The sequence below is a fragment of the Pyrgilauda ruficollis genome, unplaced genomic scaffold, assembly GCF_017590135.1.
Source record: "Pyrgilauda ruficollis isolate IOZ18807 unplaced genomic scaffold, ASM1759013v1 scaffold12, whole genome shotgun sequence".
Taxonomy (NCBI): Eukaryota; Metazoa; Chordata; class Aves; order Passeriformes; family Passeridae; genus Pyrgilauda; species Pyrgilauda ruficollis.
The window spans coordinates 17,277,240-17,299,452 of record NW_024510321.1 but is presented as its reverse complement, the minus strand read 5'-3'; the positions used below and the strand labels follow the sequence as shown (position 1 = coordinate 17,299,452).

The window sequence follows — 22,213 nt, the reverse complement described above, 5'->3', positions numbered from 1 at the left end:
CACTTAAGTTGCTTTGACACCTGAATTTTACAAACTTTTTTCAGTGTTGCTGCAGGTCGAAGCCTCAAGCAGATTTGGAGGTTACTATGCCCCACCTCTCAAGCCCTGTAATGTTGCATTCTCTATGTAAATTAGCTGAAAACGTGTTTTTGAGGTGGTTTTGTACCAATCCATCATTGTGCCTGCTACAGCCGCGACTTCAGAATTAGGATTCCAGAATCTGAGCAAGTTTTTGCCAACATTAAATCACCATCCTTCAGGCTGCAACTGCTCCTTTTAGTACTGTGGAGTGGTCATCTCTCTTCTCTCCTGGGGAGGGCAGTAGCAAATTTTGATTAATGAAGATCTTAACAGGGCTACAGCGGAGCCTCAGCTGCAAATTAAAGGGGGTCCTTTGAAGTACCCTTGCATTCCAATGAGGGGAGCTTCCCTCAAGCTTCAGAATGCAGCATTCCTGTTCGTACAGAGAGCTGGAATGGTCCCCTCTTTGTGCCAGCCTTGCTAAAGCAATGCCATTATTCACGTGGGGCTGGACCTAACCCTCGGCTTCATTACAGATCCATGGGAAATAAGTGGCTGAGGAGTATGACTGCAGCAGCACAATAGCTGATTTTCCAAGATGTAAGGCAATATGTGTAATATGAATGCTCAAAAAAGACTGAGCCTTTAGTGTTGTTTTGCATAGACTTTCATGAAAAAGTCTCAGTATTCAGCAAAGGCAGCACTGACGGCATTCAAAATATGCTGCTTTAGGGCCCCTTGAAAATGTTTATCCTTCCCTACCTTTGTCTGAAGCACATCTGCTGTAGTTCAAATCCAAATGCAGTGCATTTGCCAGAGTTCAGATTAGATCTTTAATTAAGCTTTCATCCCCACTAGCACAGACAACAATGTCAAGTCTGTGGACCCCATGAGAAAATACAGCTTATTCCATTGGCTCCTGTGGTCTGCAACATTGTTAGCATGCTTAAAAGTGGCTGGGCTGTGCTGAGAGTGAATACTGTACCCTGAAGGAAATAATTTCTGCTTTAAATTCCGTTTGAAACAATATTTAAGCCAATTAAAATGTGTCCTTTAGGGATGTTGGCTGAGGTCTCTGTTGCTTGATCTCCAGCGCGCTCTGTTGCAGCTCCTCTGCTCTCCCCAGTCCGTGCAGAGAGTGGATGGGCAATGTATGAAGGTGATGGGTAATACTGGCAGAGTTTTAAGGTTGGAGGTCTTAAAGCTTTTGCTTGAAGAGAGCAGATAAAAAGTTCTTCCAGTGGATCTGCACAGTAATGTTCTCAGAGAAGCAATACCTGAACTGCCTGTGAGGGGCTCTGTAGTCACTTCCTCGGGTTTATGTGCTTGCAGGCACCATGACAGGGTAGTTTTAGCAATGGCTGCCCAAAAAAATCTTATTTCCTTGTCCCTCTCTCCTTGTCTTTGGAATCAGTCATGATGATTTTACAAGAGTGAAGAGCCAGGAGCGTTTAGCAATTCTGTTTTGTCTTTACCCTCATAGATATTGCTTGTCACAGCCTGTTACAGCACCCTCCTCATTATCCACAGAGACTGAACTGATGGCAAAGCAGTTTAGATTGTTTTGATCTATGAATAAGCTTTATGTGTCTCATGAAGCATATAGTTACCTCTCTTAGGTAGCATTTGCCATTAGAGCATGACATATTTCTCATACTTTAAAACAAATTTTGTTTACAGGAGCATTCATTTACTTCAGTGGATCACATCAGAGGAGCACAAAGACAGCCATGTCTCACCTGGGAAGCCCTTTTCTTGTCAAGCTTGCCCCTGGGCTCTCCTGCTGCCAGGTAACAGTTTGATATGAACTGTCCCTGTTTTTGTGACCTATCCCTCTTCATGCTCCAGGTGCTGCTGCTGAGGGCTCTATTTCAATACCAGTGGTAGGAGTTACAGGCTAATGCTTTGGGAGCACAGAGAAGAAGGCAATTTTTACTGTTTTGCTGCCAAATTTTTATATCTGATTATTACTATTCTCAAAGCACCCAGCAGGTGATTCAGATTTCAGGACATGCTCCAGGTTTTTGTGTACTTTGGCAAAGGTATCTGGACAATGATAACAGGGCTCTATCAAATAGCCACTCTGTTGTCTGCAGGCAGGGAAGTCACATAACCAGGCTTCCATAATAGCACACCTATGGTCTGAAGTCACTATGCATATCAGCTGTGTTGGTGTGACCAGACAGAACTAGCTACCCCAGACATGCACTAAATTTTAATTCATGGTTTGAAGAGGATGCTTTTTAAGCTGACCAGTGCAGTACTTGGGAGATACTTTGAAATGTGGATTTTTGTCAGATGTCTTGTGGCTCTGCAGAGAAATGAAAAAGCAACCAGTCAGGATAGTGGTTGAGCTGAAAAACTAGAAAGATACCAGGAAGAAATAGTCAGGAGGGACAAAAAAATAGAAAAATATTAGATGAAAAATAAAAATACAGTTTTATAACTAGATGGTTTTAATTTTCAACAATATTCTGTATTTTAAAAATAAAACTTGAAGAAATATATTAAATATGAACAGCATCTATTCACTACATTCACAGCTGTATTTTTATTTCTCCTTTTGGCCGCTGAATTAAATTAATAGATGCTGCTCAGTTTTATAACTTTTTTTTTCTTTGTCCTTTCTTCTTTCATTAGGCTTTTTTAAATTTTCTATTCTGTAACTTTTCAATGCTTATGCCATACTGGGGAGAAGTTGTGTAGTTATGATGTGGTTTTCTTCTGATACTAATCCCTTCTTATTTAAAAAGTCAGAGAGAAGAAAATAAAATGACAGGGAAAGCTTGCTAAAATAATTTTATTTGTTCTGTGAAAAAAGAGGTTTTAAAGAAACCAAATGAAATTTAGACTGGTTGCTTAACTTTTCAGACTCAGTGTAGAACAGAAACTGTTAATTCCACTTAAGAAAACTTTTTTTCAAAAATGGAAAAAAATTCAGAAAAGAAGGAGATGCACTTAGAAGTCCCAACAAGTAGCAGAATTTTATTCCAGCAGGATCTAGGCTTCTTAGGCTTTATCTCATGTAAGGGACCATAAACTAGTGCTAGCTTAGCTAAATCTGTTTTACTTGAAACTGCAGCTCACTTGGACTACACATATCAGTGAGTTACCAGATCTCAGCTGAATAGCTGCCACTTGCAGCTGAGGAGCAGAAGCCTCTGAAACAATTCAAGAACAGCTCCTAACAGTCCCTTAAGGCAATCTCACAATTCTTAATCTTCACGTTACTTCTGAGTGTTTTAAAAGGTCAGAAATAAAATAGATGCAGGATAAACTCAAGCAGAATGCTGCTGCAGGGAACTCAGAAGTCCTGATCCATCCCATGGATCCCTGTGTGCCCTACTCCTGGGACACCCAACAGCCTTTGCACTCACAGCACATTTGTTCAGACAGCTTCATCTCACTTTTGTTGACTTTGATACTGAGAAGATAAGCACCTTTCAGATTCCGATTAATTTATCTTAGAAACCCTTAAGGCAAACTGGGCACCACTGATATGTGAATCAATGAATTATTCTAGTAAGATCTATTGCAGAGTTTGGTCTGCATTCAAAATAAACACAGATGCAGTGGGGATGCACATATTTTTCTCTACTTCAAAGTCAGAAATGAAACAAGTTTTGTTATAAGTATGCATGTATTGAAGGAATTTAAAATTCTTAAATCCAACAAAAGCTAGAGCGTGTTCTTTCCTAATTGTACGTGTCTGTCAGGAGAGTGTTTTTGAGGACTGGAAGTTTGGCTTTCTGCCACATTATCCCTGCAGACTTATTTCTGGGAAAGAGCAACGAGTAGGGGTTGCTCACTAGGATGTGTTATGCTCTCTGCCTATTAATGTGAGATGATGCCCTCTGTTGGGTGTCCCACTGAGAGGATAAAAGGATCTACACAAAGAGATCTATGTTTATTACTAGCTTTACAAGTTCTTTAGCTCTGGTTGATTAAAGAAAAAAAATTGAGTTGAAGGGTAACAGATTTATATTGTCCCTTTCTGGTAAATTGAAGCTTAGAAGCAACTTTTTTCTGCAGCTTCTTGTAGCTGGGTCTTTTTGTAAATGTAAGCTAAGAAACATCTTCATTTAGCTCAAGGTTTTGCACTTGTAGAAGCAAATTTCTAGTCCCAGCTCTGTGCTTATGGCTCTTTAATGGACAAAATAGTCATTGTATAGTAGGGCATGAAGACATAAAGTAGGAAGGTAACATTATTTCTTACTTAATGAAAACATAAAGTTGTTTGAAAAGCTGTTTGAAAGACAAAAGCCATATAAATTGTTGAGTGTAATTCTTCAAACACCTCACAGGTGTTTGTATACCTGCTGCTTTCTATTTCTTAAGCTTTTTGCTGGGGGAATAAGTTTCATGAAAGTTTTTCAATTTATTGATAAGGATCAACATTATTTTATATAAGATATGATTTTCATGAGTGCTGGTAAAATTAAATATAGAGAGACTGAGTCTGCTAGACCTGAATCTGGATGATATTAAAAGTAGCAGTGCGTTTTAGCAGGAATATTTCTGCATGACTGATCCAGCTCTTGTTTTACTTTCATGAAGAGACAAGTATTATCAATATCAAGGCTTTTGCAGGGAAGTAAAGATACTGCAGTTGAAGAAATTTTAATCTTTGTCTATGCAGACAAGCAGGAAGGACTCAGGGGGAAAGAAAAAAATTAGTCTTTGAAAATATTATTCCTTCCCCTCAGTTCTCAGATGAATTTTTGCCTGGGTATTATTAAAAAAAATGAATGTATCTGTACAAAAATAAATTAAATTTATTAAATTTATCTGTATTGCAGGGGAGTGAACTGTGATTCTCACTGTTTTCTTATCATTTCTGCCTCACAAGCAGCCTCACCCACATGAAGTCTTTGTATTTTCCTCCCATATATTGGTCAATCTGCTTGTTTCAGCAGATGAATAGATTATTTTTAAAATCTGTGTTCAGATTGTATTCATTTATGTTGATTTTGGAAACAAAAGATCATAAGCTTTCCTTCATACAAGAATCTCAATGATTGCTCTTCTGAGATTAACATGCCAACGAAACTGTCATATATTCAGCATTTGTAAAGAAAAATAATTTTTCAGAAGTCTCTAAGTGTCTACTACAATATAAAAGTTAAGGGAAGTCATATCATTCAGTCTGCATCAGTTGGTAGATACAAGTTTAAAGTAAATTGTAAAAACAATTGTAAATTGTAAAAGCTTTACTTTTAAATATAGTTTTGTCTTTAGACATGATACTGCTCCTCAACATGCTGTAATTTCAAACATCCCCATCTTTCGTGCCAAGTTTGTGCTTAGACCTGTCATGTCTTTCTTTGTTTTAATGTACATATATTACTTGGTACTGAATTTATTGCAGATTGATTGTGTAATTTTTTAAAGCTTTTCACTAAAATAAATCTTTCAACAGGTAAGATTTTGGTGCCGGTTATCTCAGGATTCCCAGCTTTCTGTCTTTAAGAGGACTGCATTCAATGGAAATTTGGAAAAATTACATGACATTTCAGGATTGCCTGAGATGAACTGGAAAAAAGTGAATATACCTATAGAAAGTGTGGCTGAGGAATTGCCTTTTCAGGTAATTATATATCACATTTACATTACTTTCAAAAAGATATTTTACTTTGGCCTTTATAATTAATTTACTTTTCATGATGAAATATAGAAAGAAAATTTCCATTCTTTAATGCTCATATGAAAAAGCATCTAATTCAGCCTTTTTTACAGGTCCATCTATTAAAGAGCACAGCCATTGTTTCAGTATTCTAAGCATTAGAATAACTTTTAGTAACAAACATCAAGGGACCCTAAGGATTATTTAGTTCCAACACCCGTTGGCAAGGACGGGTCAAATCTTTCATTTGACCTTGGTTGGTCAGAGCTCCATCCAGCCTGGCCTCGAACACCTCCAGGGATGGGGCATCCACAGCTTTCCTGGGTAATGTTCCAGTGCCTCACCACCCTAAAAGTAAAGGATTTATTCCCAATATATAATCTTAACCCATTCTTTTTAAGTTTGAATTCATTGTCCTATTACTACATGACCTTATAAATAGTCCTTCTCCATCTTCCTTGTAGGCTCCCTTCGGCTACTGAAGGCTGAAATTGGGTCATTCTGGAGCCTTCTCATATTCAGGCTGAATAAACCCAACTCTCTCAGCCTTTCCTCATAGGAGAGGTGCTGCATCCCTCTGATCATTTTGGTGACCTCTTCTACACTCACTCCAATAGGTGCTGGGGACCCCAGAGCCTGAGACAATACTCTGGGGTCTCACAAGGGCAGATTAGAGGGGCAGAATCCCCTCCCTGCCTGCTGGCCACGCTTCTTTTGGTGCAGCCCAGGGCACATTTGGCTCTCTGGGCTGTGAGTGCCCATGGCTGGGTCATGTCCAGCCTCTCACCCACCAGCACCCCCAGGTCCTTCTGGGCAGGGCTGCTCTCAATCCCTTCATCCCCAGCCTGTGCTGATACTGGAGGTTGCCCCAGTCCAGGTGCAGCACCTTGCACTTGATCTTGTTGAACCTCATGAGATTCCCATGGGCCACTTCTCAAATTTGTCCAGGTCCCTCTGGATGGCATCCTGTCCTTCAGGTGTGTCAGCTCCATCACTCAGCTTGGTGCACCACTGCAAACTTGTTGAGGGTGCACTCGATCACACTGTGTCATTAATGAAGATATTAAATTATGCTGGTACAAATACAGACCCCTGAGGGGCACCACTTGTCACTGACGTTCATCACAGCTCTGAGCTGTTGACCACCACCCTCTGGATGTGACCATGCAACCAATTCTTTATCCACCTAACAATCCATCCATTAAATCCACCTCTCTCCAGTTTGAAGAGCAGGATGTTGTGGGGGCCATGTCAAAAGCTTTACAGAAGTCCAGATATGGGACCCATAACCCTTTTACTGATGCAGTCACTTCATCCTAGAGGGCCACTGAGTTGGTCAGGCAGGACTTGCCCTTAGTGAAGCCATGCTGGCTGTCTCAAGTCACTTCCCTGTCCTCCATGTGCCTTAGCATAACTTGTAGGAGGATCTGTTCCATGATCTGCCCAGACACAGAGGGTGACAGTGACACCCCTCTGTGTCTGGGCAGATAATGGACTGACAGTCCATGTACTGACAGGGCAGGTACTTCAATCTACCCCTACATTTATCCCTACATTATCCCTACAATCTATCCCCACACTGCTAACTTCATCAGGCACAGTATAGATGAACACAATTAGAAGTTGTTATGAATCATCATATTTGGTAACCATGAATAGCTAATTTAAGAAGATATATAATTTTGTGTGTTCAAGCAGGAAGACCATTCATTTAATAGTGATGACTTTTTACCAGTTTTGATTGAAGCAAGATCATCTGGGTTGCATAACTTTCCCTAGGTAAAAATAGGCACAGCTTTGACAGTTGAGGTGCAAATTTCTGACCTGACCAAATCTCGGTTGTAGTTTTTCCTGGCTGATGTTCAGAGTTGGTTGTAGGAACTATTTAGTTCAAGTGCAGATGTCATAAATTATAAAGTAATATATAAATAAATGTGTGTGTGTGTTTGTGTCTTTTTATCATGCCACCTTTAATGAATTAAATTTTTTGCTACCTTTACAGATTATCTTGCGAGGTACTACTCTAACAACAAATGCTACTGTTGCTATTGATGATATCAGTATAACAGGGGAATGTGTAGTTGTGAATAGATCACTTCAAGAAGTCAGCCAGGAAAGTGAAGGCAAGTTTCATGGTTTTCAATACCTTTTCCCCAATGTCTGCTATATATAACTGTGATTTGATTGACAACCTGAAGTTACTTTTAATAAAGTAGAGGATAATCTGAGAAAAAAATTACAGCATTGATTATGCTGTAATCAGTCATCTCCCTGAAGTGTTCCAGGCTGTGTTGGATGGGTCTTTGACTCTGGCCATGGCAGACTAGATGATCTTTAAGGTCCTTCCAATCCAAACCATTCTATGGCTCTATAATAAAGGCTTTCATCCTTGTGTTACACATTAGCTGCTATAAGAATTTTACACTAATTCTGCAAAGTGAGCTCTGGTGGGAATTTCCTGGTACCACTGACTATGTAGTACCTGCTCACATTCATGTTTGGATGCAGAGGCAGAATATATTTTCCATTAAAGAGAAAATTCTGCTGCTTTACCTTTAGGGAAAAAGGCTTCTCCCGTCATTGCTGTTAAATATCTGACGTATAATAAATGCCCACCAAACTCATCTTCATTCTCACACTCTGTAGTCTGGAAGAGCCAATGGATGGAAATATAAAACAACGTAACCTGTCAGACTGCTGCTCGTGGTCCTCTTGATGCTAGCAGCTGCTTTTCAAAAATGGCATGGGCACATGTGCAGTCAGGGCTGATGCTGATGAGTTATAAACATAAGGTATCTGAATTTAATAACCAAAAATTTAAAGGCGTAATAGAGAACTTCAGTGGTTTTTTTAAGGCTTCTCTGATCCCTATATACATTGGGATTGAGGTATTTAGAGAAACATTTATTTGCTTTAATTATTTTCCCTGCAACTCCCTCATTTACCCATTAATCACAAAGATATTGTTTTTAGAAGGGAGGGTTTTTTTTTTGTTTTGTTTTGGTTTTTTTTTAATCCCTGTCTTGATAGAAATATGAGCATTTTAAAAAGTTAAGTTAAGCAAAGAATATGAAAAGTTGCTCATTCCTCTCACTTCCTCACTTTACAGAAATTTACTGGAGAAAAATCAGCAGACCCTGGATTTTTGCCTCCCCATTCATTGAAATTTGGGGTGTTTTCTAGTGTGTAAGTTGAGGTACAGGCTAGTAATGGTGCAGCACCCAGCTTTGGCTTCTTGCAGCTTTCATTGTGACCTGAGCACAGCTACAGCAGAAGGGTTTGGTGGAAAACCTGCCCCTGGCTCCCAGGGAAAGAGCAGGGAGCTGTACCAGCCTCTGGCCTCTGGAGCAGGAGCCTGGCTCTGTAACACCAAGGTGTATTTTATAACTTTTCACACGAAAATTTGAATATTGTGGAGAGTAAGATTTAGTTTAAGGCCATCAGACATTGAGATCAGCTGTGTTTCCTATCAGCTGTGATATAATCTAGTATACAGCACAGGTGCTGATCTGATCCTGGTGCTGAGCACGTTGCTATATTAAATGGAGATAAAAAGCACTTATAATTTTATATACTTGTGGGTTACTTACATGTCATTTTCTGATTTTTAAGGGGAAAGAGAATCTGCAGATGCTAATGCTTCATCTTTTTACTGTCCAGAGGGATATTTTTCATGTGGGAATGGGCAATGTATTTCACCTGATAAATTTTGTGATTTTAAGCCTGACTGCCCAAATAACCATGATGAAACCAAATGCCGTAAGTGAAAACTTTGAAATCTATGCTGTTAAGCTCCTGTGACTATGTTCCTTTGTCCTATTTGCAATGCTTTCATGACCTCATAAATCTTGAAATTTAATTAAAAGTAAAAGCTCTTGAGAAATAGTTACTTCACTTTGATTCTGTTCTGTGATTTTTCCCCTTTTAGTTTCTGTAGCAACTACTTCTCCCTTAGTATTGAAACCAGAAGAAAATGTTTTGATTAATTATTTAGTAGAAGATGCTCCTTAAAAAATAGTGTTTTATTTTATAATTCTAATGCACTGGTCACAGAATTGCATTCAAATTGTATGTTTTATATACTTACTTTTGATGTGAAGATGCCACAGCAGTACCACAAACCTGGTCACAGATACAATTTAAGCTGAGTCAGCACCTTCTTTTTGGACGAGCTGTGACTCCTGTCAGGGCCACATGCCTGGGCTTTCTCTGCATGGGAAAGTAGAGGGAGGTGATGCATCTCAGAATCCCTGCCCACTGTACAGTCAGCAGGGAGCTTGGAACTGTTTCAGGGTCTCTAATATGCAGCTTAAAAAGTCTTTTTGATTAATTCAGTTTCCTGAGAGACTCGGACAGCAGCGCGGCACTGCTTTGCGTAGGAAATCACAGTTATACTTTACACTTTTGAAAATGAGTCTTTTGCTTTGAACCATCAGCTTTGCTGTAGAACTTGAGATGCATTTTCAAAAGAATTGCCATGAGATTTATTTAATGCAAGTTTTCTTTTTAAAAACAGAGCATGATACTTTCTAGCACATTCAACACAAATGACAGAAATATTGTAGACAAGATCCTCAAATTATTTTCTGTACCCTGTTATGCATCTAAAAACTTCTTTAGAGGCGCTAATATAATCCAATTTCACTGTTCATATTTTATGGTTTTTATCTGGAGATCTGAGACTTGTTGCTCTATTTGACTATTTGCAGGTAAATGAAATAATTACAGCTTCTATGCAATTTCTCTTCAATTTTAGCATTGGATCTTCTTCAGCTAGAGTACAGGTATTGAGGGTTTTAATTGTTTAGAAAGACTGTTATCCAAAATATACAGAACTTTGACGTATAAAACTGCATTTTGTTTTACTAGCTAACAGTTAGTTTTGGCTAGCTAAAATCAGAAATTACTACTGAATGTTCACTAAGCAGAATATCTTTCCTCTTGTGGGCCAGAGTAAAGAAAATTCTGATGTTACTGTAGCACAGCTGAGGTCGGAAGTCATATTTGAAGATTACTTAAATACCACCATGCTTGAAGCAGGGACACCAGAGCCAAATGCCCTGAGCTTGACACGGTTGGGTTCTGAATACCTGTGAGGATGGAGACTACCCAGCCAGCCAGGACACCCTCTTCCAGTGTTTGATCACCCTTGCAGTAAAACAAGTGTCTGTTGGTTCTTCTCGTTTCACTGGGCACAACTGAGAAGAGTTTTTACTTCTTTACTGCTTCCCTGTCCATGTTATTCATATTAAAACACTCAATTTTTTAATTTACTTGATGTTTTTTCTACTTTAGTTATGATTACATACCTTTTACAGCATTGGGTTATGATAGTCTGGATTTTTCTCACATTACCCTTTTCAAATTCAGGTAAAGCGTGTTTGTTCTCTGACAAAATAATAACACTTCCAAATCAATAGTTTAATTAAAATTGTTCTAAATAGATTTAGCTGCACGAAACTTTCACTGCACTGGGATAGCAGTGAAGTGGTAGCTTTTAATCAAGAAAATTAAGATCTGGTTTTTTGTGGCCATTTATATTTCCTTTTAACTATTCAGCCTTTGTTTCCATTTCAACATTGTACCTTTGGCTGAAAACAAATGTCCAGCTAGGTGTTCAAGCAGTCCTAGACCAGCCTTAATTACAAGTAGCCTTTATGGCAACCGATTTTTTTTTCTTTTTCCTCTAATTATATGACTGAAGACTCTTTTATTATACCCAAGTCTCATTTGTCAAGACAATACATTAACAATGCAATGCTAAAGGTTAAACTTTGGAACCATTATATTTATGGTGATCTTTGCTCTAAGTATATTGCTGACTTATAAATCACTGTTACTGCTGAGCTGGCTCAGTGTGTGCTGGCACTACAGCTTGTAATGTGGGAAGCAGAATGTAGGTACACAAAGGACACTGCAAGCATTTTGGCAAGTTGACTGTTTCCAAGCAATAAACTTGCCTTTCAGCACATTAATCTGGAAGTCTGCAGCACTAGAATAGCTCTTATAATTCTTTTCAAATAGTATTTCGTCATCTTCATGCTAATGTAGTGCATCATTACTTTCTATATTTTCTTTGCATGTTCCTGATCTTGGATGCAAGCATTTCATATTTCTCAATTTTCCTTATTTCTGAACTTGGCTAAGCACAGACTTTTGTTCACCTCTTCCAACTACATAGTTGCTTTCATCAATATTAAGATTTTTTTCCCATGGTGTTCCATCTAATAACGATTGCATGCACCTTGACCTTGTTAAAGCCTTAATGTTTTTCTCTTTGTATGCAGACCTGGCAAGGATACTACATGGGCTTAAAATGTCTTTCCAAATATGTTTACTTTAAATCTTATAATCTTAAATTCCAGCAAGAATATTTAGTTAGATACTCAGGTCCACTACATCCACTAAATAAGCCAGGTATCCATACAATTTTTTTAACTCTCAATATCAATCCTTGAGACATCTCTTGATTTTCACTTCCATTCAAATGAGTACCTTTTTCCTGTCAGGCCTGAAAGAACTCAGTTGAAGATAACCACTTCTGGGACTGACCAAATATTTTCTCTCTTGAGTGCTGCTGCCCCTCACTATTAGATCACAGCTTTTCTTCTACAGATGAAGAATTTACTATGGCCATAAAGCTTTTATACTTTTTATACTCGACTTCCATGCATTAAAGCAGAGGGGAAATGCGACAGCCTTTTTCAAGCTACAGATTTACAGCAGTGACCTAACACACCTATTACATTGTGTGTTGTGCCCTGGAAGATGAATGTGCAGCATGACTTATATGGTCTACATCCTATGCATTTGGTGTAGTCTAAATGCTCACTTTTGCACCCTAAGAATTATGTTGATGGAATAGGAATAAGATCAGGTTGAAAAGCAATCTGGTACATAAATGTATTATTGATATTCTGTCTGACCTTTGCTAATTTCTCCCTTATGCTCTGTCTTTTGTGTCTGTTCTTTTTTTTTTTTTTTTTTTTTTTTTTTTTCTCTGTCTACTTATGGTGTGGATTAACAGGAATAATTACATGGGTTTCTATGTAAAATAAATAAAAAATAATTTACATTTATATTAAATATAGCATATTTTTACAAGTTTTTCCATGGTCACATGCTTTGAGGTTCTGACCTCGTGCACAGTTGCTGATGTATCAAGGCATACCTGTTGCAGCACTGACTCACCCACAGGCATAGATCCTTTGAGGTGTACTTTCTCCAGCATGGACTTACCCTTCAGAGTTACACCTGCTGCCACACAGGCATAACCATGGCCACAGGTGCTTCAAGATGTGCCTGCTCTGGCATGGGCTTATTGTCAGCCACAGACACCCCAGGGAGTCCCAGTCTTGTGTGGCCTCATCCACAGGTCACAGTCCCTTTGACTCGAGTCCACACTGGACTTCCAGCAGCAGCAGTGACCTGGCCGCCTGCCAGCAGGCACATCACCTGTGTTGCTATCAAAATGCTCCAGGCACAGTAGAGTCAGGAGATAAGCACTGCAGCAAGCAGTGAAAGCAAGAAGCAGCCCATAAGGAGCACCAGGCTCTAATGAACAGTCAGGAAAGCAGGCCCCATGGCAGGCACAGGAGTGTGCCAATTAATGTCTAAAAGTCAATACAAGCTATAAATTTGATCCAACACATTCCAATCACGCTTGTCATTATCTCAAACCCTTCAAGTCACATGTGCCAAAAAGACTGTCATGGTTGAACCCGCAGCTCAGCCCCACATAGCTGCTGACTCACTCCCCTGGTAGGATGGGAGAGAGAATCAGATGAGTAAAGGTGGGAAAACTCATGGGTTGAGATAAAGACAGTTTGATAGGGAAAGCAAAATCCATGCACACAAGCAAAGCAGAACAAGGATTTCATTCACCCTGGCAAGTGTTCAGCCATCCCCAGGGGAGCAGGGCCCCATTACACATTACAGTGACTTGGGAAGATGAACACCACCACTTGGAACATCTCCCCTGATCTGCTGCTGAGCATGACACCACAGGATGTAGGCTATCCCTTTGTCACTTGGGGTCAGCCTTCCTGGATGTGCCTTTTCACAGCTTTTTGTGCATTCCCAGCCTCCTTGCTGGTGGGCCAGTGTGAGGAGCAGGAAAGGCCTTGGCTCTATATAAACATTGCTCAGCAATAATCAAAATATCCCTGAATAATCAACACTGTTTCCAGCACAAATCCAAAATACAGTCCTTTATCAGCCGTTAAGAAAATTAACTACACGGCAGCCCTAACCAGCACACATAAACACATGGTATTGTTTTGTGCTTATGTCTAAATGAAAGATGCATTTAATAGTTATTATTTCTATGGTGTACAGTTTAGGGCAGCACAAGCATGCTAAGGCTAGCCTTAAATGAAGTAATTCATAAACTGGACATAATCTATACGTTTGTACACAGTTTTATGTACCTTAATTTGAGTTAGAAGGCAAGTAAAGAGAAGGATGCACATACTGATTCTTAAACCTACTTTAGTTGCATAATTGTTTAAAGATAAATATTATTTGGTTTCTAATGGTTACCTTCATATGAGTAATAAAAATCTCCTCAGTATTATAAGAAAAATTCCCCATATTTCCTATTAATAATCTTGGCAAAGCATAACACTTCTGCTCTAATTATACAGTAGCTCTTCCTAAATCTCATTTTTAGAGTCAAATCTTGCATACCAAAATGTCTGTCTCATATGCTTGCTACTCCATTTCAGGCAAATCAGCAATTCTTAAAGGTGAGACCAGAAACAGCAGCCAGATCAGAGAGACTAGCTTAAGGACTGAAAAGATTGCCAGGTTGTAAATTGGAGAAGGTACCTAATACTGGAAGTGTCTAGATAACTGCATAAGAGTCAGCTCATGAAAGTTAAATGGGGAAGGGATGGGACTGAAATCCCATCTACAGAGAAGGGAAAACACCTTTGACAGTGGGCAAAAAAAAAAGGCTGCAAAGGCTGCATTGCCTGAGCTGTCTGGTGTAGGAGAGAAGATACCATGGGGCTGGAAGAAGGCAGGGCAGGAGGGACCTTGGCTGCTCGGGGGGGAGAACTGGGACCAGCTGATCAAAGTGTCAGGAGAGAGAAAAATAATGGAAGAATAAATGTTTGATAAGAGAGAATAAAACAAGGAGAGAATGGGAATGAAGAATACAGATACGGAGCAGTGATATTTTGGGAGGGATCAGTATAAAATGTGGCTGTTAAGTGACAGAGCTGAGACTACATGAGAGGACCTGGAGCAGGGAGCTGCTTGGGCAAATGAGGTAAGAGAGTGAGGATTTCCAGTTTTCCAGTGATGCTAGGACTGAGATAAAGGGTCACAGAAGAGCAGTTGTATAATAGGAAAACAGGAAAGAAGCTGTGGAAAAGAACAGCATTGAGGAAAAAGCAAAGGCATTTTTCTGACAGAGACCACACACACTTTCAGAATTTCTATAGAACCCAGAAGTCATGAGTCTAACTTGTCTACTTCTTTCAGCAAATATCTGCATGGTATCTTTTGGACCAAATCTATGTCTTCTTGCATAGTTACTCATTTGGTTTCCAGCAAATTATGCACTTTGATAAAAAATATTGAATGGGCTTTGGTGGCAGAGAAAACAGGGTGAATAACAAGACCTGAATAGTGACCACTGGACATTATTTTTGTATAGTTCTGTAAAAAAGAGGAACTTTCCCTTCAGTTTTATAGAATTCATTTTAGAATTTTATTTTCCCTCTGTAAAAATCTCAGTCTTTGTAAGTCCTACAGCTAAGTTAGGAGACATTTAGTGCAGTTAGTTGTTAAAAATGTAGGTGCACAGTGACATCACAAGATTTATTTATAACAAAATCTTTTTAATCTGCATGTTTTGCCTTCCTTACAGGCGAAGCTATTTCTCATTTCACGAGTGATATACATCTGTGTGTTATGTACAAATCATGTCTGTCTAGTACTAAAAAGCCCACATGACTGAAATCACAAACAAGTCTGTTGCAATTTCATGACTACTGAAATGGATTTCCCAACAGAATTTAGCAAAAGAAAATGTTCTGGAATACCTTGTTCCTGTAGCCATCTGTAGAGAAAACTACCACACCTATTTGTGTTTAACCTTTATGTTTAAGTGTGGATTTTTTTGTTTTTGTTTTTATGGTTTTTTGTGTTTTTTTAATGAGTGTTTTATTGTTTTTTTTTTTTTTTCTAGTTTGGTGTTTTGGGGGGAGGTTGGTAGTTATTTCATTTCAGAATAGTAACAATTAATATTTGGAAATGAAAACTGAGGAAAGAGGGATCTCTGCCTTGGATTTTGTAAATATCAGACTTGTTTGATCTTCAAGTAGTGACTTGCTTTTTGTCTTTTGTTTGTTTGATTTTTTGTTTGTTCCAGTTAGCATTGCTTCTTGCTGATGAACTTTTGTGGTTATTTTTTTAACTGTTCTCTATTCAGTTTGTCACTGTAGAAATTAGGCCACTGCACCAGCAAATTATGGTGTTATTTGATAGAGTGTATATGATGGAATTAGTAAATAGGAGCTGGGATAAAAAACATAAAAATGGGAAGGCAGGTGTGTGTTTCAGTGTGTTTGTATGATAAAGAGAGGTAAAATAGTTTAAGATGACTTTGTCCAGAGTTAAACTGGTTCCTAGAACTGATGATAATTTTATTTTTGCCATTTATTGCAAATTTTGCCAATTTGCAATAAACTCCTTAATTTATCTTAAAATTACTAATTGAAAAATAATTTAAAATGTATTGGTATATTAGAAGGTTTAGAAACATATTTTAAATAAAGGAAAATATTATAAGCCAATAGTGATGATGTTATCTCTTCACCTGGATTTTTTATTTATGATGTATTCTGTATAAACTTACGGGGGCTGAAAGACAAGGAGAGATTTTGGGCGTTGTAGAGATTTGTGAACTTCCATTCTTGAAGAAATTATAATATCTTAAACATTTGTTTTTAAAATACTGTTCTGAGCAAGACTGTTTATTAATTCATGTTAGGCATCACTCTGCTAACAAAGAAACTTCACATGTGATTTGTGGAGGCCTTAGAATAAAATTGCTCAAAATAGAAAGGGGAAAATTACTTTGCATAAGAGCCCAAAATCAGAAAAAAATCTAGGGTTTTGTGGTAACAAGTCAGCTCAGAGAAAACTGAATCTGTTGAAGGAGTAAAGGCAGCTTTCTCAAAGCATCAACAAAGCCAACCACTCTGAAATTCGATGCTCACAGGATCACTGATTCCTTCTTGACTAGGGAGGGAGCTTGTTAGAAATGATGCTAAAAGGAGCAGCAAAGAAAAATGTATTCATACAGGTGACATGGATACCACTAGGATTTAAACAGCATCAAACAAATGGTTGAAGTATTTTCTAAATCAAAAATATAGAAAAGCTAACAACTTTTGGTAGGTTAAATGTACAAACATAATGAGGATGACAAAATGAGTTTAAGAAACACTAGCAGTAAATTCATCAGCACATGACAATCAGACAGCCTGGCAGAGTGCACAGGCTCACGTGAGATTAGGGTATATACACAGCATGTGAGAACAAGATAAAGGAATAGGAGAAAAGCAAAAGCAAAAGTCTTAGGAGAGAAGGCAGATTAGATTGTTGAGTTCACTGTGAGAGAAAGAACAAAAGTACCCAATCAAGAGACTTTTTTTCTGAATAAACTGTCTGAAATGGAACTGCCAGTCAAAAAAGTTGTGGGACAAGAGAATTACATAATTGAAGTGTTATAAAGCATCAAGAGCCAAGTGCATTTCACCCAGGCTCTACCAGCTTTCTGTATTCTTGTATTTTCCCTAGATGTTAAATAGTTGGTTTGAGATTTAGTTGAAGCTTTCAGGGTTATTTTATCTCACTGGACTCATCCATGCTTAAGCTAAATGGTCTAGTGAATCCTTTCTTCTCTGTTTTGTCTGTGTTACAAGTTACAGATGCAAGAAGTCTGGGCTCAGACTTAACAGTTTTATCTTGTTTATTTGCCTCATTTGGTGTAACCATCTGTGTCCAAGGTCTGTCATATACTTTGTGGTTGTTTTCCTGGGAATATGTGATGGTTTCTTCAACTGACTAAAAAGCAAATCAAAAATAGCTGTCCATATTCCTTTTTCATTATATTCTCTCTGGGGATTTTCAGTAATTTCTCTCATGCTTAAGTCCTTGAATATTTGCAGATATATTTTGTCTTCATTTTATTCTATCAAAACTTTCTGTCAAAAAATTCCTTCCTTCTGTTTTTTAGTCACATTTGATTTGCATCATTTTATCGTAGGCATTTCTGACCCACATACACCATATGTAGAGAAAACATATATTTTATTGGATCTCTTAAACATTATTTGTTCTTCTGTATTTGTAGAATTTTTTTTTAAAGCTAACTGTGGACTTTTAACTATTAATAATTCACAAAGCCTTCTCTTTTTGGAAGCTATAGCTATCAATATTACTAACATGCCTCATTAGTAATTTTTCATTCTTTCTAAATATTATGTATAACTTAGTGTAACATAGTTTCTAAAGAGGAAAACAAAGAAAATACAACAAATAGAAAAAACCTCCCATGTTTTTCATAAAGGAACACTGATGTAATCTTACTCTTCAGGGGAATTCATATGATTCTGATATGTGCATATTCTACATACCATCCTATGAGCATAGCATAATATGACCACTGAAAGCTTGATGTGTTATAAAATAATGACAGAATTCTGACAATCATACCTGAATATTTGTTTTATTTACTCTATGTATATAACTAATAAATTATTTCTTAAAGTATTTTGAGAAATAATTCTCTTAATGTTTTCAATTTAAAGCCTGTTATATTTGCAGAAATTAAAAAAGAAAAAGCATAATTTTGTAATTTAATGAAGATTTTTTATAAAATACTGGAGAGAAAAACCTGATGAAAAGAAATTCTTTACTGTGGGAATGGTGAGTCACTGGAACAGGTTGCCCAGGACAGCTGTGAACAGCTCATCCCTGGAAATGCTCCAGGCCAGGTTGGATGGGGCTCTGAGCAGCCTGGTCTAGGGAGAGGTGTCCCTGCCTATGGCAAAGGGGCTGGAACTAAAAGATCTTTAAGGCCCCTTCCAACCCAGACCATTCCATGATTCTATGTCAATTTTCATTCATTCATAAATTACACCCTTCCACTTTTTTTTCTCCTTTATTTGTAACATGTACATTTTCTAAAATATCACTGCTCTTTTAAATGAAGAATTGAAGAATGCAGTTGAATATGCTTTTCAGATCTTTTTCACTTCAGTAGTTTGTGTTGCAGGGATTACCAATATCATAGTTACTCACTAATGCCTGATATTTAACTTCATTCCAATTATGAACAGAGGAAGGATTTTGTTATCATTAATATACTTGCTGGCATTTAGGAAAAAAGGGATTTTATTTCTGGCTCCCACAACAAAACAGATCTTGCAGAAGGTTTGTGGCTGCTTTGTGTGTCCAGTGTTCTTGCTCTGTACCAGGAGGACTGTGAGGTTCGTTTTCAGCACCTCCTCGCCTGCTCTGAGTGCTGTGGCTGAAGCACCCCAAGAGAGGAGGATCTGTTTCACTGAGAGCAGGCACATAGCAGTGGCTTGGCTGGCCCTCTGTGGCTGCTCTTTTACTCAGCTGTTACTAAGCAAATACCTCATGTCTGGTGAAAGCCACTCTGCATCTCCATGCCCCTTTCCTAGACTTACTTCTAGAATATTGATAACATATTAGGAACATTTTATTTACTTTTCATACTGCAAAGCTTTTTTAAGTTAATGTCGTGTATAGAAATGAAATGTCTCTTTATTTATTCCAGCTGCTGTGTGTGACTTTGAAAGAGAGAGCTGTGGCTGGTTTGAAGCTGTAAATGCAGATGAATTTGACTGGGTAAGAAGCTCCAGCAATGCTCTTCCACCTGCATTGAAGAAGCAAGCTCCTCCACGGGATCACACCTATAACAAAACTGAAGGTAAGACAAGCCAGGCCTAGAAACAGAAGTGGAATAGATAAACCTGCTTCTTAACCAGATTTTAAGCAGACGCCATGAATGCTGTAAAAACCTTTATACACCCTTTATTTCTTTAGCCTGAAAAGTTGTTTTCTGATTTATTTTAACAGGTCACTTTATGTTCATTCTGAAGAGCAGCAACAGCATTTCACAAATAGCTCGGTTACGAAGCCCAAAGTTCAGGCAAACAGGATCAAATTGCACACTGTCCTTTTGGTATGAAATACTTTACATTTAAAAATCCTGAATTACCTCACATTGCTTCTCTTGGACTGAAATTGAGGTTATAGTTTGAAATAGATACATCTTTCTCTGAAGTATTTATTTCATTTTATTCTGTCAGCATATAGTTTTCATTGTGAAGAATACAGATGTAAAATGAAACACTTGCAGAAAAGAAGTAAAACATGACATGATGTAGTTGTCAGGCTCTGAGCAAAATTATAGTAAAGGATTGTACCTGTACATACATGGGCAAATACCACAGTCCTTTTGCTAACAATTCTTTGGTTAAGTAAATTTGAAAATGTGAATTTTTTTCAAGAAAAGGAAAGCATTGAAAAATCTAATAGGTCCTTGAGTCACCTTGAATATCCAAAATTAGATGTCATTATTATTAAGTAGAAGTTCCAGTGTGAGAATTGGTTCTTTGCTTCCACTTATTTTTTCATATACACAGAAAAAACCAAACCAAACCAAGACAACAAAACCCCACTACTAAAATCAAAAATCAAACCCAAACAAACATTTTCAGTAACTGTCTTGTCTCAGTCTTTGTGCAAACTTGTCAAAGATAGACAGAAAAAACATAGCTTTGATCATTTGTTTACTAAGGCCAAACTGGTGTTACTGTTTAAATAAAGGTTTGGCCTGACCTCGATGTTATCAAGCGCAGTTTGTCTCAGAGATGTCAAATACATCTGCCAAAGGAAGTGGAAGTGTCTTTTTATCCAAGATTCATGACTTGAAGTTGGATATTACAAGTTGTTGGTTGTATATGTCCTTCTGCTCCCAGTTTGATTGTACAATTGCCAACCTAAGTATTTGTCAGTTTTAAATGCTGAAAGCTTAGAAGGAAACATGTTAACAAAAACTAACGTAGATAGAAAGCATACTTATGCATTCAGGAGGTGTTCTGTTTTTCCTTCTTGAAACTTTACAATCATGTACTGAATTAAATTTATAAAAAGAAATTATGCATCTGAATGAGCAGTGTTTGTTGCTGAATATAAAAGCAAATGTGTCTCTTCAGTTCTGGTTTTCAATTTAATGAAGTATGCTTCTTCTCTCAAAATCTTCAGTTCTTGGGATGAGGCCTAGACTGATATAGCAGCATATCCTACCATCATTCAGAAAATGGATTAACTTACAGGCCCTATGGATTTCCTATGCATCGCTGAGATATAACAGAAAGGACAGGGGTCATTGTAACTGATGTGGTCCATTTTCATCATTTGCCCACTTAACATTCTTATTTTTATCATTTTAGGTATTACAATTATGGAGAGTCAGTTGGGGCAGCCGAGCTGCAGTTGCTTGTGGATGGGCTGAAACAGCCTACTGTCCTTTGGAGGACCTACTACAACGAGGGGGATCAGTGGCTGAGGGCAGTCATTCAGCTTGGACGCCTTGCACATCCTTTCCAATTCTCACTTGATAAAATCAGTCTGGGTGTTTATGAGGGCGTCTCAGCAATTGATGATATCAGATTTGAAAACTGTGCTCTCCCACCTCCGGCATTAAGTTGTGAAGGTCCAAATCGCTTCTGGTGCAGAGACACGAAAGCTTGTATTGACCATTTATTGGTCTGTGATCTTGTGGATGACTGTGGGGATGGATCAGATGAAGACGGCTGTGGTGAGTACTCTCCACTATTGCTCACTAACACCACACAAACATTGACCTGCCAATTCACCCCTGAACTGAAAGAGCACAGAGTTGTTACAGCCAGTAATGATTCCACTCGGTATAGTTAGAGTTAGTACAGAACGATAATTTTAAACTTAAATGCATATGATGAGTTAAACTGAGGGTAAATGGAATTCTATCTCCTTTATCCAAAGCAACTCCATTTCTTTGTCTTGTGTAAAACACGAACATTCGTCACAAGTTTATTTTAAAAGGGAGAATGTAAAGTCAAGGTGCTATCTTTGGTTTTACTGGCAGAAGCACAGACGTTCTGATGGACTGAGAGGAGTGTATGTCCTACCTCTTCTTAGGACCTATACCCTTCCTATCAAAAAAAGTTAAGATATCTATACTAAAGATAGGAGTCATGCTGAATATATTTGTCCCCTTCAAAGCAAGCACCTGAAAGTACTGAGGAAAGCTATGAGTCGTTCCCATTTTTGACATTCACCTTGAGTGCTGAAGGGTGCTGTTGATGGTTTTTCCCCTGAAGCATGCATTCATCAATTTTAAGAACTCAAGAACATTAATATAAAATAAAATTAACTAGCATTTGCTTTATCACTTCCTGAGGTAACTGAATTATGCAAATGACAATCAGTTTGAGAATGGGGGGCACCTTACATGCTCGAGGTGATATCAGTCTG

At 38.1% G+C, this 22,213-nt stretch overlaps 1 protein-coding gene across 1 annotated transcript in view; it reads left to right on the top strand.

Moving 5' to 3' along the window:
• Window positions 1-22,213, top strand: part of MALRD1 (MAM and LDL receptor class A domain containing 1) — a 234,716-nt gene that overhangs the window by 38,652 nt on the left and 173,851 nt on the right. The window contains exons 11-16 of the mRNA XM_041489150.1: window positions 1,702-1,811; window positions 5,441-5,608; window positions 7,647-7,767; window positions 19,467-19,619; window positions 19,769-19,874; window positions 21,148-21,515. Of these exons, the coding sequence (XP_041345084.1) occupies window positions 1,702-1,811; window positions 5,441-5,608; window positions 7,647-7,767; window positions 19,467-19,619; window positions 19,769-19,874; window positions 21,148-21,515 (1,026 nt within the window). The remainder of the gene's footprint in view (window positions 1-1,701; window positions 1,812-5,440; window positions 5,609-7,646; window positions 7,768-19,466; window positions 19,620-19,768; window positions 19,875-21,147; window positions 21,516-22,213) is intronic.